The sequence below is a fragment of the Pan paniscus genome, chromosome 1 (assembly GCF_029289425.2).
Source record: "Pan paniscus chromosome 1, NHGRI_mPanPan1-v2.0_pri, whole genome shotgun sequence".
Classification (NCBI taxonomy): domain Eukaryota; kingdom Metazoa; phylum Chordata; class Mammalia; order Primates; family Hominidae; genus Pan; species Pan paniscus.
The window spans coordinates 18,518,684-18,537,803 of NC_073249.2; the positions used below are offsets into that span (position 1 = coordinate 18,518,684).

The 19,120-nt window shown below is 39.4% G+C and overlaps 1 protein-coding gene across 2 annotated transcripts in view; it reads right to left on the bottom strand.

The window, feature by feature from the left end:
* The window catches only part of COG2 (component of oligomeric golgi complex 2), a 51,551-nt gene that overhangs the window by 6,313 nt on the left and 26,118 nt on the right, over positions 1-19,120 (bottom strand). For both annotated transcript variants that reach the window (XM_034948759.3, XM_034948768.3), the window contains exons 6-13: positions 18,945-19,053; positions 18,197-18,376; positions 16,082-16,206; positions 12,579-12,705; positions 8,647-8,786; positions 4,062-4,123; positions 2,456-2,607; positions 561-758 (exon numbers count right to left, since the gene is read on the bottom strand). In XM_034948759.3, the coding sequence (XP_034804650.3) occupies positions 561-758; positions 2,456-2,607; positions 4,062-4,123; positions 8,647-8,786; positions 12,579-12,705; positions 16,082-16,206; positions 18,197-18,376; positions 18,945-19,053 (1,093 nt within the window). The remainder of the gene's footprint in view (positions 1-560; positions 759-2,455; positions 2,608-4,061; positions 4,124-8,646; positions 8,787-12,578; positions 12,706-16,081; positions 16,207-18,196; positions 18,377-18,944; positions 19,054-19,120) is intronic.

Here is a 19,120-nt window from a genome sequence, read left to right on the forward strand (position 1 = left end):
GCAGAATTGTGTATCAGAGGACTTAACCACTAAATTCACCCCACAGAGTTGATGTTACAAGCAAAAACATACGGATATACAGAGAAAAAAGAGGAGGAAGTTTTAATATTTTAGCACTTTCAAAGTATAGCTGAAGATTAAACATCAACAGAAAATATCGGGGTAAATTAATGTAAAGTAACTAAAATCCAGCCCACTAAAGATCATGCCTGACCAGAATAAGGTGAGCTAATGGAAAAAAAAAAGTGGGGGAGCATGGCTGCTCAAGCTTGTCCCATCACTACTGAAAAGGAAGCAGGGTGGAGGTGAATACAATACAGAATGCACTCCACGCAGGAGGAGAAGTGCACACCCTTAGAAACCCTATATGGACATGATCTGTCAGGGGAAGCTGGAGAGACACCTAGAAAGGGAGGTGAGTGAGAGGTTCTCTCTTGGGGTACCCACGGGTCCCCCAATTTAAGTCCCGTAAGGCCCAGTGGTGTTTGCCTTTTACACATACTACCTTCTGTGAAAACATTAAACCAAGCACCTGGAATTCTTCTGGGACACAGGCTTACCTGCTCCTGAAGCTTGTCCAGGTCTGCAACCACATACACGAGCTGAGTGCGGGAAATGGAAACCACAGGCTTTGTTTCTGAAGGACCACTTCCTTGGTCTTCAGTGTTTCCTTGGGTGATGGAAGGTTCTTTGCTACCAGTTACCAAAGGTTTCTTGATCTCCTTGGGACTTTCATTAGAAATGGGCCTGAGTGAAAGCTGAAAAAGGATTTCACTGATTAACTACTTTCACACTAGCAAGATACATGAGCATTTATATATTATATATGTGTGCGTCAATAACTCACCATTAAATGCTAGCTGTCTACACAGCATTTAGTAAAAACTTACTAATAAAAGTACACAATATTGTATCTACAGGAAGGAGTGAAGCACTAAGAGAGAAACAAGGACAAACTACGGCCCCATGTACATTTACCTTCTGGAACTTGTCTAATTTCTGGTGATAAAAATAACATGTGAAAAATAAAGTGCCCAAACCACAATAAAATTAATTTTGGGGACATCACAGGTTTTAAAAAAATCAATTATATTAGGCAAATAACATAGCGTAATACATTTGTAATTATAATTAACAAGGGTAAAATATCAAAATCCAAACCTTCAAATACAAAAAACAAAGTGTTCTTTGTGTCACATTGTTTATAAGGGAAAAAAATCAAAGAGAAGTAAGCTAGCATCAAGAAAAGAATGGGATAGAATGGGATAATGAACATTCAGGGCAAAGTGATCTACTAGAGATAAACGGAGAATTCCTGGCTAGCAAGAACGCATGCTTAGCCTAATTGAATAGTCGTCCTAACCCCACTCTGTCAGGGGAATCACACAGTGGTCTTCAGAAACAGCTGACAGCCCAGGCTGGTCCACTAAGACCCTTCTGAGTGGAGGAAAGGCAAAAGGGAAACACAAACTAGATTTCACTAGACTCCCATTACCTGACAGGAGCTTTAGTCCAAATAAATCCTCACGACAGCCACATACAGAAGCTGTTTTCCCATTCTCCAGATGAAGACTCAGCTTAATTTCTCCAGGTCCACAGAATTAAAAAGTTAAAGAGCCAACGTTTGACATTAGCTCCAAAGCTGACACTCTTTCCATTAAAATACACTGCAAGAGGAGGACTGCGATCCTTTCCTACTCCAAATTACAAAGATTTTACTCAAAGTGTGCTGTTTTCTCCCTGTTGTCTTTGTTATTTTTTAGAACACATCTCCTTTGCATACTCCTCACACTGCGATGACTGGTTTACCTGAGTGTCTGTTACTCACGCTGTCCCCAGAGAAAGGGCAGCACTGCAATCCGAGGTCCCAGCAAGGACCCGCCGGGCTGGTGCTCTGCACAGGACTGGACCAACGCTCTTGTGGATCAAGAATTTCTGGGTTTTTGTAGGGTATTAATAAGTCATCAGAGCATGTGGATATTTAATATATTTGATTATTTGAAAAGGGAAAAGGATATTCAAAAAAAGAATTTTAATACCTTTTTATGTTGATGACAATATCATTTTGTAAACTTCCAAATATTAAGTATTAAAATGCATATATTTTCATTTCTAATCATTTTCATAATCACCTTGAAAAAAATGAACATCTTTTTTTTTTTTAAATTTGGAGGCAGTTCAAAGATTCAGGTTTTGAGAAGGAAAAAAACGGACTTGCCAGAGTGGTGCTTTTCAACAAAATAAGTTTGTGATAATAGACACCCCTAAATGCAATGCTTGCAGGAGTAAAAATGAAACACAGACACAGGGCTGGAGACAATCTTGGGAAGTCAGACTACTGTGGTCCTCTGAATTAACCTCTCATGGTATTTACAAAAATCTTAGGGAGTTAGCCTAACATATCTTTAATTTTTATCAGTATTGATTATGGATGAGCTCCACAGCCAGCCCTTACCTCATTGACAAACACAGAGTATCGTGCCAAAATCTGCAGAGTGAGTCTCCACAGGCGATGCACCAGTAATGGCAAGAACATCTCATCTGACCAACACCTCCTAAGGCTGCTCCAAGTTCTATGAGAAGCCAAAAGGCAATATGGACTTTCAGCTAGAGAAAAAACAACAACAACGCACATTTAAGGAATTTCAGGCAATTTTAGGCTATAGTCTAATGTAAGACTTTCGATGTACGATTCAAAGGTAAAGAAAATGGCCTTCTGAAGAAAACCATGTGGTCAGCAAAGCTGTTGGAGGCACAGGGATGAGGAGTGGCCACAATCCAAGTTCCCTACCACATCCTTCATGCCACGCACAATTTTACATGACACTATTTCCCAGGCGTTTGGATAAACATCAAACACATATAGCATTCAGAAATAACGTTTAATAGGTACTTCATACCAAATCGACAAACATGGGCTGGAGTGGCAATCACTTGCAGAGGTTTAAACTTCAGTTTCAAATTTGTCCTATTTCACAAGAGTCTTCCTCTATCTCAACATACTTCTTATTTTTATAGAAGAAGTTAACTACATATGACCATTTTTGGCAAAGACAGATGAAAACTAACTCTGAGGCTAAAATTGATTCAAAATGACAGTAGACTTAGCTGTATAAAAGAGAGTGGAAATTTAAGTTGAGGAACCTAGATATCAGCACACAGTATTTCAGTGGTCACTAGGAATAAATATATGATACAAAAATTAATGAGGCTGTCAGGGTATGTCAACATGTACTGGTAAGTCCACATACCTACAACTGTTACCTGCCCAACATCCCAGGATGGGCGGCCAGGGCACAGGAGGCCCAGGATGCATGCTCCAGCTGTGAGTCATTCTCAGTGAGACGCAGGAGCACCTGACCCTCTACCATGCAGACCAGTCCTCAGCCTGGGAGGAAGGCAGATCACAGCCAATTTGCTAAAAAAACCCAGCTGATCACATAAGCACACCAAGGGGCCATATCCCCTGGACAAGTTATATTCAGGAATGAAAATGAGGTCTGTTTCCTATATTCTTATTCATTTTTCATCTCTATAAAGCAAGAACTCTATACACCAAAACTATTCGGTTTATTTTTACCTTATTAAAAAAAGAAGTCAGGCTGGGTGTGGTGGCTCATGCCTGTAATAATCCCAGCACTTTGGAAGGCCAAGGTGGGTGAATCACTTGAGGTCAGAGTTCAAGACCAGCCTGGCCAACATGGTGAAACCCCGTCTCTACTAAAAATAAAAAAATTAACCAGGCGTGGTGGTGTACACCTGTAATCCCAGCTACTTTCGAGGCTAAGCCAGGAGAATCGCTTGAACCTGGGAGGCGGGGGCTGCAGTGAGCCAAGATCATGCCATTGCACTCCAGCCTGGGCAACACAGCGAGACTCCATCTCAAAAAAAAAGCAAAAAAAAGAAGTCAAACTAAGTGATTTTTAAGGTCCAGCTTACTGTATGATTAAAAAAAAAAAAAAACAGTAAAAGTACGCTCAGAATACTGCGATCCAGATGACTTGGTGAACTGAATGAACTCATTTAGGATACCATGCCACTTATCACTTTAAGGGAGTTACCTGGGGCATCTTCCAGGACATCTGTAAGTGCTGCTTCTAAGGATCCCGCTATTTCTCTAAATCTGAGATAAAAACAAGAACAAGAATTAGTGTTTATGACTCTGGTAGATGCCTTTCCCTATCCATTCTCTGTTTTTCCTAAGTAACAGGAACTTCCTCTGTCACTAGCTGGTAAGTCCAGCCTCGGAATGCCTATTCTCCCAGCCTTTTTTTTTTTTTAACTGAACAAGAAATCGTGACTAAGCCACTGTTATATAAGGGTTCTCTGTTATTTGCAGCTGGTCTGAATCATAACTTACCCCATGTTTCTCAAATTAAACAAACTGCCAGTTAAGTCTCCATCAAGAAGTTGTTGCTGGTGAGCAGCACCTGATTATGATCCTCTATTCACTTCAAGGCCATAAAACTTTGGTTCCTCCAACCCATCTATCTTAACACCATCACAGGAAGGTAAACGTCCCCAAGCTAAGAAAGCTGCATTCTGTACCTGTGTTGGCAGCTTGAGAAAAATCACAGGAAGTGGCCAGTTAAAACTAGAATTCGCTGCTTGGTGCTCTTCTAATCTGTGACCCTCTCCCACGTCCACGGTACTTGCCCTTCGGGTTCTACGGCTGTCTGTACCAGCACTTCCTAGATGTGTGTTCTTTCTTCCCTGATGACAGCTGGCTCACCTGGCACCTCAGCTCATCCTATCACAGACTTCTGTTCTAATAATGGATATGGACATGTTTTTATGACTTTGTGAAAGGCAAATGTGTTATATAGTTTTTTAAAGCTAGCTGCTTTTGCAGACATTGTTTTCTAACTATATAACTCTTGCAATTTCATATATCTCTTTACTAGCATGCTCTTTTGTCACCTGCTAATTGCCTTACTAGTAATGAATTCTGATGCATGCTCAATATCAATTTATCCAACTGATATTAAATTTTTTTTATAGTACATAATGTGCTTTTACAAAGTGGTTCACAGACTGAGCTAAAGGCAACTGTCTGAAGAGTAAAAAGAACAGCTTGAGACAAAAAGCAGCAGCCCTACCCAACACAGCTGAGCACTGAAGACACTAAGGCTATCCTGGACCATTATAGTTGGCTGGTTTCCAGGAGCTGTCCCGTCTGCCCCATGGAAGGAAAGGAACTCTCTAATTGCCCAGTGAAGCTTACAAAAGGCTAGTCTTTTCAAGCTGCAGTTGAGAGGTACAGAAGGAACAAGTGACAGATGGAAAAGTGGGATAAGAGAGCACTGGAAACTAGCCCAGGAACAGCAGTAAGAGGAGGCAGTGACACTGAGCACGGGAACAAGGGAGATGGGACTGCTCTGCACCTGGGAGAGCAAACCAGCACCTAGAGCTCAATCTCAGACCCCCAAGTCCTGCCTTTTTTCAAAATCTCAACAAAATATAGGAAGTTAGCCCTGACACAGAAAAGGCCTGATAGCTGGCACAGCACTGTTTATATCAGGGAAAAACTGGAAGCAACCTAAATGGCCAAAAGAAGGAATATGCTTATGGAACCTGCGATATATTCAATGGACTAGTATGCAGTATTAATGTGGAAGCTTGATGCTATAAACCAATAAGGAAAAATAGGTATAATTTAGTACTATGCAAAGACATGGGACACAAAGTTTTATGTATATTTATGATTAATTCTGAAAAGCATAGAAATGAAAAAGGACCAAAGAAATGCAGCAGAGCCTTGATCCCTGCACTTCACAGAGAGGTTCTGCCTGTCTGTGAGCAGGGACAGTGATGCATGATTACAACTGCCTGAGTCACTTGGCCTAGGTGTGCTCCCCAGCCAGGGGACCAGCCCCTCACACAGCTCTGCTGTGCAGTCACTTCCAGGAATGAAGCAACAGATCATATTTCTTTTTGGAAAATGGCCAAAAGTGAGAGGGAACCTCTGCTGAAATCTGAAAAGCCATGCTGTGGTTTTCATGTGCACGTCGAATGTCATTCTACTCTCAACAGGATCCATGTAAGAAGGGCAACCCCAAATACAAACATTTCTAAATTCTTAAATATAGGCCTGGGGAAGGTCTCTAGACATATTCCTCCACGAACATCACAGGTCTACAATAATGCTTAAATAAAAATAACAATGGCGATAATAATAGTGATGCCTATTGTTTTTTTTCTCTGAAGTATTGGAAACATCATTAAGTGCACCCGTCTCTTGTGGATACACGTCTGAGAGGAGTGCAGGAACAGGAAAGGGCTACTTGCACCTTAATACTACTATGTAGATTCCACATCATAAGACTGTGTTCAGCATATACTATGTAATACAGTATATACATGTGAATGTACTATAAAGATTTCAATTTTAAAAAGAACAGCAAACTGAAATTTAGGCTTTAGCATTTAAAGGGCTAACACCTGCAGTTTCCAGGCAGCCACTGACTCATTATAATTTGGGGCTGTTTTGATCACATCTGCATTTAATTTCTTCCTATGAGATACTAAGTCCTCATCTACTTTCCAATATGCCCGTAGGTGCAAATGAAATGTAGACACAGTGGGGTCTCAGGAAGAGTTAGAGGATACAAAATGTGTTCACAAGAATTGTGGTGGTGGCTGGGGTGGGGAGGTGGCCTTTTTCCTGAAGGTGATTGGGATGTGGGTATACAGTCAGATCCAGGAGCAGAAAACTATTACTGAGAGTGCAATATTAATATTTCTTCTTAGGAAATGTCCAGCCATCACCACCCCACTGTCTTGAGGTTTACTTCAAATGACCTTGAAATGAATCTGATGACAATGCAACTCTGACCCTAATCATGTTTGCGGAACTTTTTGTCATCCTTCAGAGCAAACAACCCAACATCTGATAAAAATCAATAGAAAAGTTCTACAAAGTCTTAATGGAATTTACTTTTTAGATGGAAAAACAAATGTACTAAAGACAAGTTCTACACTTCCATAACTCAAACGTATTTTTTTAAAATTTCATGAATTTTAAATAAAAGAGGTTTTTTTAAAAAGGCTAATCAGCTCCTTTGAAGGCTTAAGGCTGAAATCTGGTGAAGGTGAAAAAGACTTTCAGGGAACTGGCTGAGTTTCAATGTAGTTTAAGGTCCAATTACCAGCTTTGAGAGAAACTGAAATGAAGGGAGATGCAGCTGAAGCCAAGCTGGGCCATCAACAAGGGGCCCAGCCTGGCAGAGCCAAGAGCATGGGCTGAAATAGCCCATGGGGGCTCCAGGAGGTGCAGGGGTGGGATGGAAGAGTGAGGTGATGGTGCATGGGTCCCAGGGTCTGAGGAAAAGGACCAGGAAAGTTTGGAGGCAGGAAGCAGAGGAGTATGTTTGTGAGGTGACAGCATTAGATAACTAAAGCAATCTAACTCCAAACCTGGATGACAAAAAGAGATGGGGAAATGTAAACATTATTTCCCCATAGCAGTATCATTTTATAAAATGATGCTTTGCTATTTTAAATCCTGCTCACAAATCAAAAAGGTTTCTTGCCCTGGCTTGATGTTGATTATCATATACCAACTATTTCCAGTGCATCCCATTAATATCTTAGATGAACAAATCCGTAATTTCCTGCTGAGAGACCAACTACATGATGATGCAACCTTGGAAAATTTAGCATAAAACACAGTATTATAAGTGAAAGGGTACCTTACTACTTCATTCTGAGAACTGTGATTTCATTATAAAAAGATGATTACATACATTCTCAATCATCTCAAGCAATTATCATCAGGGTACCTAATTCTTGATTTCCCTCTCTGTAATTATTCCTCAGAACGCTAGGGGAAAGGACTGCATCATAATTAATGAAAGCATCCAGCAATTTTAATAAAAAAGCCTATGATTCTTCAAAGAGCATTTCAAGTAAAATCCATTCTACGGAAGAACATACCATGACTTCATTCAAGAGAATCTGCAAAAATGACTCTTATCATGTTTTTCCAATGCAGTGTATGATAAGGGTTCATCCTAAATTTCCCCCAAGTATTTTATAGAATGGCTTATTGACAAAGGTGATATCATCATGAAACCTGGAAGAAAAATGTCACCATTTTCCTGAATAGAGGGTACAAATGTCACAAAGATGATAAGGGAGGCTGAAATAATGACTAGGCTTCTCATAAACTAATAGATGGAACCAGCTGCAAAGAACACTTAAAGCTCTGCTTCTCCCCATTCCCTCTAGGGGAAAAGTATCTCAGATGAGCAAAAACAGATGTGAGACAGGTTCATTATTTGAGGCAGACGATGAAATAGGGTAAATGGAAAAAAAAGAGCTGCTGTATAACTCCTACTTTCTCTTTTCACAATGAATGAGGACATGGTGGGTGGGAATGAGGCTGGGCTTGGAGTCAGCTCCTTCCAACTCTTGTGTTCTGAGCTCTCCAATTACCAAAAAAGAAAACTTATCTTTTTGTCATGCAAGCCAGACTTTGGCAACCATAATACTTCTTACATCTCTTTCTCCACTTTCAATTTTGTCTCCCAAAGCCTATTATGATGATCAGAGAAAAGGAGCCGCTAACTGAGGCAACATCCTTAACTGGCATTCCAATTCTGTTTTAGAAGGGTGCGGGGCGGGGGCGGTGAATAGATGACCAACCTTATCTGAAAATAAACAGGCAAGTTCCACTTCTTATTGAAGCTGTGATAGGCAGGATGGGCTCTTAATCTCTTTACACTAGCCTGTGATCCACACTGCCGTTCCAATCTTCTGACAAAATCCATACTTATGGTATATTTCTACAATAAAACAAAAGGAAAATTTTCATTATTAGAACACTAACTAGAACAGGGAGCACGTACTGAAAACTGTAATCAAGATAAAGAAGCTCAACACGTAAGAATCACAGTTTCTAGAGTTAACAAGGAACTTACAAGATCTTTCTTCCAATGTCCCCATTTAAAGATACATAAATGCCCAAAGTGGTTCTGTGATATGTCTTCCGTGTCTTCCATGGCAAAGCCCATCTGAGACCCAGGCACTCTAAGTCTGGTGCTCTTTAAATGGCAGTGCTCATGTTCTAGGGCCCCCTACCCCAGCCCACTGGAATTAGAATTGACAGCAGATTAAATGACATAGTTCGTCATTGCCTCACAAAGGAGAAAGAAGGAGAAAATTCTCAAGAAGAAAGAGAGAGAAGAGAAAGAATCAAACCATGTGAGTATTCACTTCATTTTTATAAATAAGATAGCATGAAAACTGACAGGGAGATGTACCAAAACCATTAAGAGTGGCAGCTAACTCGTAGCATTTATCATCGACACACTGTGCTTAGAATTGTCTTATTTAATTTAACCCACAAAACGACCCCACAAGGCAACTACCATCATCATCATCATCATCATCCCCATTTTACAAATGATGCTTCTTCTTCTGTTGAGGCTCACAGAGAACCTGCTCAAAAGACAAGCCAGGAGGTAGAGGAAGCAGAATGCTAGTCAGTCAGTTGACCAAAACTGCGGCTGCATGTTGCTTTTGTGGGTACTTTATTCCCGAAGCCCCCAGGCTCTAAGAACACTGTTGAATTTTTTATGTTCTTCTCAATTAAAAGGGGCTCAATCCAGGGTCATCAAACCATTAATCTAAATATGCTAAAGTCTGTGCTTAGAAAGGATCTTATAGTAGTAAAAACTACAGGCTTTAAATTTATTTTAAATGGTTTTGGGCAAACTTATGTTATCCCAGAGGGTGGTCTAGGTGTGTGGAGTTGAGACAAAAATAGGGATTATTCTTCCCTTTTGGGACAAAACTATACCTCTGCATATAATGGATGCTAAAACAAATATAAAGATACTGCCCTCTTACAAGAAACACATTACATTAAGGCTTAAAGCTGAAAGTATTTCTGGAAATAAATGGATACTATCTGCTGGAAACTATACTCACAAATGTTAAGTATTAGCCTAAAATTATAAAGTCAAGTTCTATCAGAAAGGTTCATTTCTGAGCTGAAACATTTCCTGAGTCAAACATGGTCAATACGAGTCTCTAAAGCACACAGCAAATTGTAAAGCGTCTTCACATTTGCTAGTGCTTAAAGCTTACAATTGCTTCTGCTTAAAGCCATTATTTCACTCTCCTTATGCGATCTTATTTAAAAAGCCCTACTTTTTAAAATTACAAATGTTGTTGCTACAAAATTTATTGAAAATGGCACAATCCTGTTATTCAATGCACTGTAACATGGGACAATCAGCCAACGGATAAGGTAAGTTGCATTTCTGGAATGGTAAACCTCCCAATGTGCTGTCTTATCTGTGGGAAACCTGCTGGGCCCCAGGCTGTCTGTTTATGCTTATCTTGTGCCTCTCTACACTTAAAAAATTAATAAACAAATTCGCCAGGGAGGCTAGACAAACAACAAATATGACTTCTAGAAATAAAAAAATAGGATAATTAACCAGAAACTCAATGTGCAGGTGGAAAAGAGTTTAGACACAACTAAAGAAGGAATTAGTGACCTAGAAGACAGACTGTGAAATTATCGAGAATGCAGCAAATACAGAGGATAGGGTGAGCCTGTCGAAACAAGAGATCTAGATGGAGATGATAGAGGAATGAAAGAAAAGCACAATTGAAGAAATAATATATAAAAATGTTCCAGAATGGATGAAAGATGCCAATTCTCAGATTCAGAAAACCTATCAAATCCTAAGGATAATAATAAAAAAAGAAGTTCTACTGGACATATCATAGCAGAACTTACTTAGCACACCAAAGTCACACAGAAGATCTTAAAAGCAGCCAGAGAAAAAAGGCATTAACTACAAAGAAATAACAATTAAATTAACGGCTAACTTAATAATGCAACTCAAAAGACAATACTCAAAGTGCTGAGAATTCTGTTAATACATCCAGCAAACTGACCTTACAAACAGAAGCAATACAGTTATTTTCAGACAAACACAAACTGAGAAATTATTAAAAAAATAAATTATCATCAACAGAAGACTAAAAAGTCTTCTAACATGAATTTCAGAAGAATGATTCAAGAAGGATGAGCTGACATTCAAAAATGAACAGTAAGCAATGACAAACATGTAGGGTAATTCCCAGAGGACGATGACAATTTAAAACAATAAAAATGCCCAGTTTTTAAGATTTTAAAAAAACGAAACAGAAGTACGAGCGAGGAAACAAAAACATATACTATGAGAAGGGATGGTTGGTGTTAATGTGTTCTAAGTTCCGCGTATTGTCCAGGAGAAGGCTCAAGAACATAAATCAACTTTAGATTCTGTTAAGTAACCAGTAAGGTTACTCAATATGTACAGAAATAAAGGGCACAACTTCCAAATTAGTAGAGGGGACAAAATGGAATAAAGATGGAAAACAGATCCCCAGAAGTCTAAAATACAAAGAAGGTGAAAAAAGAAGGGAGGAAGAAAAGATGGGAGGAAGGAAATAAGGGAAGAAAACTGGAACAAAGAGAAAGTATAAAATAAGAGTCAAATGCACTGACAGTTAGAATCACTGTAAATTTAATAAAGTACCTAATTAAAAGACAAAGATTATCTCACTGCATAAGAAACCAAAAACTGAAATCCAGGAAAGAAGAAGGAAGAAAAGTGCCAAGAGGCTGAGCCTTTAAAATGATAGAATGGAAAGCAAACTTACACATTAATTTTTGAAATCCTAACCATGAAATCTTTTAAATAATGATTTCTTTTTTAAGAGGGCGGGGGAAGCAGGGGTGGAATAGGGCTGGACATGGGGGCTGAAATCCTAGCACTTTGGAAGGTTGAGGGGGAAGGAGTGCATGAGGCTAGGAGTTCAACACTAGCCTAGGCAACATAGTGAGACCCATCTCCACAGAAAAAAAAAAAGAAAAAGAAAAGAAAAATTGACCAGGCATGGTGGTGTGCGCCTGAAATCCCAGCTACTCAGGAAGCAGCCTGAGGCATAGGATCGCTTGAGTCCAGGAGTCGAAGACTGCAGTGAGCTATAATTGTGCCACTGCACTCCACCCTGGGCAACACAGTAAGACCCTGTTTCAAAAATAGTAATAGTAATAATAAAATAAAATATAAATTAAAAAAGCAAATAAATATTGGGGCTTTCTAACTTTTTAAATCATAAAGGACATTTATATAGTATATTTTAAAATCCAACCAATTCCTTTGTACTTGCTGCTGGAAAACATTCAGTGAATACTTTCTGTTTTCATTCAAAATTATATGGCAGAGATGTACAAACTTAATTTTTCACAGAAAACTGCAAAAACACTGGCTTTTAATGGTCTTCAGGATGTTTTTAAGAAAGTTAGAAAATAATGTACATTTCTACTCACACTTGTACCTAGCCTTAATTATACTTTATATTATAAAATGAAAATGTTCTTATTCCTAAAAGTATCATAGATCATATCTTGGATAAAACGATGTGTGTGTTTTAAGGTTAAATGTTCACTTAGTAACTCAAATTTTTATTTTTAATAAACCACAGAACCAAGACTAAGTAGAAGAGAACATGATATTTCTCCAGTCTCCGGTTAACATCTTCAAGAATCAAGACGATGGGCGGGGAGATACCTCATGAAATGCATCGGGATTCCCAGGATTAAAAAGCGAGGGTAACTTTTCTTCTAATCCTTGTACTATTTGTGGCCAGACAGAATTCACCAAAAAGTCATATCCAGGAACAGTATTGCCTTTTTCACTGTAAAATAAGGGCACATATCAGTAAAATACACCATAATCTACTTACAAAGAGCAAATTTCCACTGTGTTGCTTCTGCCAAAAGATCCGCAGTCTAAAACTTATTTCAACTTTAAAAAAAAACCGTATTTGTAATTTAGTTTGTTTCCAGACTCAAGTTTCTATTTCACTTCTTAATTTCAGTCTCACCTCAAACCTGGCAAATCTCCTAGATCCTGACTCCTCCAACTGGTGTCAAGGCTAAGGGAAACCACATAAAATCACCTTGGTACACTCTTCCCTCTAAAATACTTCCCACCCCCTTTATACTCCTATCTTGGAAACAAAAAGTACAGTAGTCTAATACCACAGGAAAAATAACCTTCACATTACTGAACACCACTAAACCACACAGCATTGTAAATTATGCTAATTTATAAATTACTAACAGCTTTGTATTTACTAAGCTATCTCTAAGATTACTTTCAGTTCTAAAATTCTATGACTATCAAATGTGAAATCTTATCACAAATCTTGACACAAAAACCTGTTAACAGATTAATGTTTTATTTTGTGTGTGTGCCTGTCTTGTTTTGTCTTTTTTTAGCACCAGACTTTTAAATTCCAAATTCCCAAATATAGATGACAGGCAGCACTGAGAGAAGGCATGCGCTTTGGAGCTGGTGTGCCTGATTCAAATATTGGAGAGCGGGCAAATCATTTAATTTCTCTGTGCTTGGTTTCTTCATCTTTAAAATGGTGATGATCATAGTACCAACTTCGCAAAGTCATTATAAGAATTAATATTTGTAAAGTACTTAGGATAGTGCCTAACATATAGTAAAAGCCCTATGTTAGTAACGGTTAAATAACGGAGATTCCTTAAGTCGCTCGCAAACTCAAAGACCCATAAACATCCATTCTAGGCAAACACCATTTCACTAATCTGCCCACTTTGTTTCATATTGGGTATTCTGCTCTATTTCAAGGTAATTTTTTAAAATGGCAAACAATTTAATAAATGTTCTATTTTAGCAAAACTGGGAGTTTTGTAGCTAAGTTGCCATGTCAAAATGGGACTTAACATTCTGGTAAGTATTAAAATAAATTTTTTAAAAGTTTTCATAATTTTCCTGCTTAACAAAAATTATCAAGACAGATAAGTTATCAAGGAAGCTTTGTTTCACTGTCCAGGAAGAGCTAGCAAATAATGTTATTATAGCTTCACCTAAGTATTGTTAGGAAATTACTGGTGGGGGTGGAGGAGGGCCAGGAAGGGGAAAGAAGATGACTGTCTCCCATATATCCAATTCCACACATCATATTATACACTTCCAAATAATAGGAAGAGCAGGCTCTGTTAAGGTATCTAGAGAAAGAAAGCACAAAATTGAGGACTCCAAACTACAGATATACATAATGTAATCACTATCAAATGACAACATTTCCTCATTCCCAAAGTTAATGTCTAATCAAATCCCCAAAGAGAGAATGTAAAACCTGCAAGATTAACAGTTGATGGATTAGAAAAGCTCATCTGTATTCTCTGGAGGAGAAATCACGAATGTTGTTGGTGTTGCCAGTTATAAAGCTCATGAAGGGTGGCACAGGATAAAAGAAAGGAGTGACAAGGGGAGCACCAAGCTGGAAATCTGAAGCCAGGAGCCGAGCAAGGGAAGGAAAGGGATATGCAGAACCTGCAACACAGTGACAGGCTAGCGGCAGATGATGATCTCGCAAGGTACAGTTCAGATTCCTCAAATCTCTAAGCCTTCTACATGAATTCCCCCACACTAAAAACTGTGGAAAAGATCCCCTAAAGCTTTGAAGCTTGACATCTCTGGACCCAGACTGGCCCTGTCAAATCTAATGGCTGATTGTTTCATATCTATGGCTTCATTTTACATCATGATTTCTACTATGTTCTTATCCCCAAATCCAACTAAATCCTTACGATTACTAAACAAAAGTAGCAAAACTAGACTTCATCTTAGGTGGTACAGAGGAAACAGAGAGGGTACTGCAAAGGCCAAGCAGCATATTAATTACCCCATATTTCTGCAAAGAACAAAAACTCAAGGCCAAATACATTGCTTGCTCCATGAAAACAGAGACCTTATTTGCCTTTCGATCATTAAACATAGTTAATTCTTTCATTTCGCAAGCACTAACTGGGCAGCTGCTAGCTCTAAGACACTGTGTCAAGAGGCAGGGGAAGGTGTGAGCAGCGGAGAGGTGATCATAATGCAACATGGAAATCAGTACTCAGCAGACCCAAGAGCAACACATCCTGGAATCCAGAGGACATGATGAATGCTGAACATTAGGAGAAAAAATGGTCTTTTTTTTTTTTTTTAAGATGGGGTTTTGTCATGTTGCCCAGGCTGGTCTTGAACTCCTGGCCTCAAGCGATTCACCTGCCTTGGCCTCCCAAAGTGCTGGGATCACAGGTGTGAGCCACTACGCCCGGTCAAGGATGGTCTCTTGAAGGAGGTGGTATCTGAGCTGGAGCTTCATGTGGAGAGGCAGTTTGACAGGAAAACAAAGGGCACAGGAAGGGGAGGGCAGGCAGAGGAAAAACGCAGAAGCACGTTGAGTACAAGGGAGCTGGGGAAAGGCAGCTAGCACTGTGTGGCTGGAGCATCCAGGGCTATGGAGGGAAAGTTCCACGGCAGAGAGAGTCCTACAGCGGAGAGCTACCAGGCAAGAACAGAAAGGGCCTCATGCCCTCCTTCGAGAAGCCTGGATCTTCCTCCATGCGCACTGAGAAGCCACTAAAGATTTATGAAGAAATCTATGAATCTCAGATTTCTGGGTAAATGTGACAGTCAGAAGCCTAGACTAGAGAGGGAGAGACTGGAAGCAGGGAGACAGGGTGGGAAGATTCTATTATTGTGGACAGCAGATGACAAGGCCTGGACTGGGACAATGGCAATGGTGAAAAGTAATGGGATATTTATGAAAGAGAATCAGGAAGTCATGGAAACTGAACAAAAGGAGGAAAAATTGAAGATGAGTTCACAATTAGTATAAAACCTGTTGAAATAAACTGAATTAATATTTATAGACAGATTATGACATATTAGAATCATGGAAGGAAAGCAATTCTGACTTCAAACTAAATTTAGGAAAAAGTGCAGAGAAGAAGAAAGGCTAGGCTTTGGATTCGGAAATGTGGTCTTCAGTCTCAGCTTCATCTCAGTTTCCACAACTTTGAAATGAGGCTAATGGAATCTGCCTCACAGTATCATGGGTAGAAACAATGAAATAACAAGATTCATAATGGATTCATACAAGACAGTTCATACAAGACAGTCATCGTCCATCGGGCACCTGCAGTTAGCAGGTGCGGTCACTGAAAGGGAGGTGGGGGTCCACACAGGGTTGTTTAAATTACCTGGAGATGGCACCTCCTGTGACTTCTCGAAGAAGGCGGCAATGGTGAGGAACAAACTCCAGGAGTTTATTATACATGACCTGAAGGCCATTGGGATGAGATTCAACAAACTGCTCTATAATCACCTATTAAAAGGAAAATCATTTTTTAAAAAAGCATTTAAAAGGGAAGTACAAACGATCTATTTCAGAGAAAACAATAAAGAAAACTTTACAAATCTGCTTCCTCACGCTCACCCTCCTCCCTGTGACACATTTTCTAAACAGTGAAGTAAATAACAGGTCACATTCAAAACTACTTCCTCGGATTAGGCTGTACAGATACAACTGTGGGGGAGACATGGGCTGACAAACCATGCACTCTCATCTGCTTTCCTGTGAGCCTGAAAATAACAACTTTTAAAAAAAGATTTAAAGCAGAGCACATGATTCGCCACCACAACTCCTCACTGTCTTCATCCTGGCCTTTTTTTCTACCATCATTCAGATTAGGGAAGGGCTTGAGGCAGAGAAAGACAGAAGAAAATATATTAGTTTATTATTTTATTTTTTGTGATAAAATTGGGAGACAAGAATGATATGACAAGATAAGCTGAGTTTAAATAAAACACAACGTGGCTACTGAATTTAATATGCCACTGAAAGTTCAAATAGTTCTTTAATTTAGCACACTAGATTCAGTTCCGTGAAAAAGGAATAGATTAGTGACTAAAATATTTTCATTGGTTGGCCGCAGTGGATCACGCCAGTAATCCCAGCACTTTGGGAGACCAAGGCAGGCAGATCACTTGCGCTCAGGAGTTCAAGATTAGTTTGGACAACATGGCAAAACCTCATCTCTACAAAAAAAACATTAGCCAGGCATGGTGGTGTGTACCTGTAGTTCCAGCTAACTGGGAGGCTGAGGTAGGAGGATTGCTTGAGCCCAGGAGGTTGAGGCTACAGTGAGCCATGATCATGCCTCTGCACCCCAGCCTGCGTGACAGAGTGAGACCCTGTCCCCCAAACCACAAAAAAATTTTTTTACTTATTGACAAAGAAATAATGTACGTAATTTTTTCACCCCCACAGAGACAGCTATGGAATATAACATGATATAAACAGAGAGAACTGAAATATCATTTATTTTTAGTAATCTTAACAAGGCCAAAATAATTATTAAAATGAGTCCCTACATTTCATTTTTATCATTGGAAGTCTCAACTTTCCACTTTAAAAAATAAAAGACTTTCACCCTGAAATCATGTGAGTATAATCTTTGTATTTACTAACAGTCAGAACATTCATACTGACAGGACACTGGAGGAAAGTCCCCAAACACCGAGGACGGGCTCAGTGACTTCTCTCAGTTTGAAGCAGACAAAGCTGCTGTTTTTGTATGTCAGAAACTGTTGAATATCAGCAACTTTATATGGCGCAATCTATACTCTGGCTGCTCAGAAGTGGGATATACTTGTTTCATACATTTTAACTATATCCTACTAGGTGAAGGATACTGCATAGCCAAGTTCTAGATTTAAGGTATTACTTGGCTAATTTGCTATAAAAGCCCTTGATCTTTGAATATTCCTCCTCTCACCTTCCTGGTCCAGCAAACTCCTCTGTATTTTTCAAGACTTGGGCCAAATGTCATTTATTCCCTGAAGACTTGAGGGTACCACTGTCTACCCCACTCACACACCTTTCCACACTCACAGCACTCCCTGCACCTTCCTCGTACACTGCAGTGTTGTCACTGCTTAATTGCCTTGGTCCACCCACAAGACCAGTGATTTGAAAACATTCTTTTAACAATTACTGAGGAACCATCGCCTCCCATAAAATTGACCTAAAAGCACGTGGATGCACACGTTCTCCCTAGGCGAGAATCTCGCCCTTGAAGCCTGAGCCGCAGCATTCCTAGGACACCTGAGACGGCACACCCAATTCCTGGCATCGTAACATTACTTCCCAACTGTAACCCATGGAGACCAATCCTTCCTTATAGCTGGTACTGTAGGAACTGAGAATCTTTCCAGAAAGATCTCTGTTCTCTCTTCTTATCTTCCTCACACCCAGTGAAGAGTCAATGACAGAACAGAAGCTCATGAATGTTTGTTGAAGGAGGTACACAGACCTCGTCTATGTATGGTTTCACTAGTACTTGGCCAACCAAGGCCTCCGCGTCCCGTGTCTTGTCAATCGTGGCGTAAGTCCGCAAGCAGTGCCGTATTATATCGACGTCAGACGTCTGAAGGCCTTCTAATAGGAGACCTTCCAGTGACTGCTGTAACATGGCTGTAATGCCAGCTATACGCTGCAAGAAAAGGTGGGTAAATAAAAAAAAAGCTCTAGTTGTAACAGTTTCTGAAACTGCAAGTAGATATATAACAAGCCTCTTACACCAACAGATAATGACATATATAAAATCAAAATAACTTTTCCTGGAGAATAACAATGAACCCCTCACTCCAATCACTTTATAAGTAAATCTCTGCTTCATCAAAGAAGAATTTAGACAGAATTACAGAATGAGAAAAAAGTTACCTTCCTCTTAAGCTACGAAGTCAATCTTGAGGAAACATCATGGATTTAAAATCCAATTAAGGGCTTTGGATAAATTAATTGTCGACATCATATAAGACGTCCAATTCCATGAAATTCAGAATTAATTTTACTCTTATCATCTGGAGAATGTGACTGAGTCTTTACACAAAATCTATAATGTGTGACACTTAGGAAGCTGGTGCCCAAAAAATTAAAAATTGAAAAAAAATGCAAGGTTAGCTTCAAAACCCTGTAGATCAACAATATTACTAGTTTAAACCAGAATTATTTAGCAAGTCCCTAAACACCAAACTGTGGAAATCCAAAACAACACTTACCGGTCTTACTTTGTCCAAAAGAGGCATGCCTTTGCTTTGAACAGCATGAAACTGTAACTGATTAAATTCTGTGGCAATTCTCTCCAAAATTTGTCCAGTCAAAAGGGGGCTAGTAGAGAAAACAATTATAGAAGTGTAACCCCTAAGGTCTCTATTTCCACGAGAATACATCACAC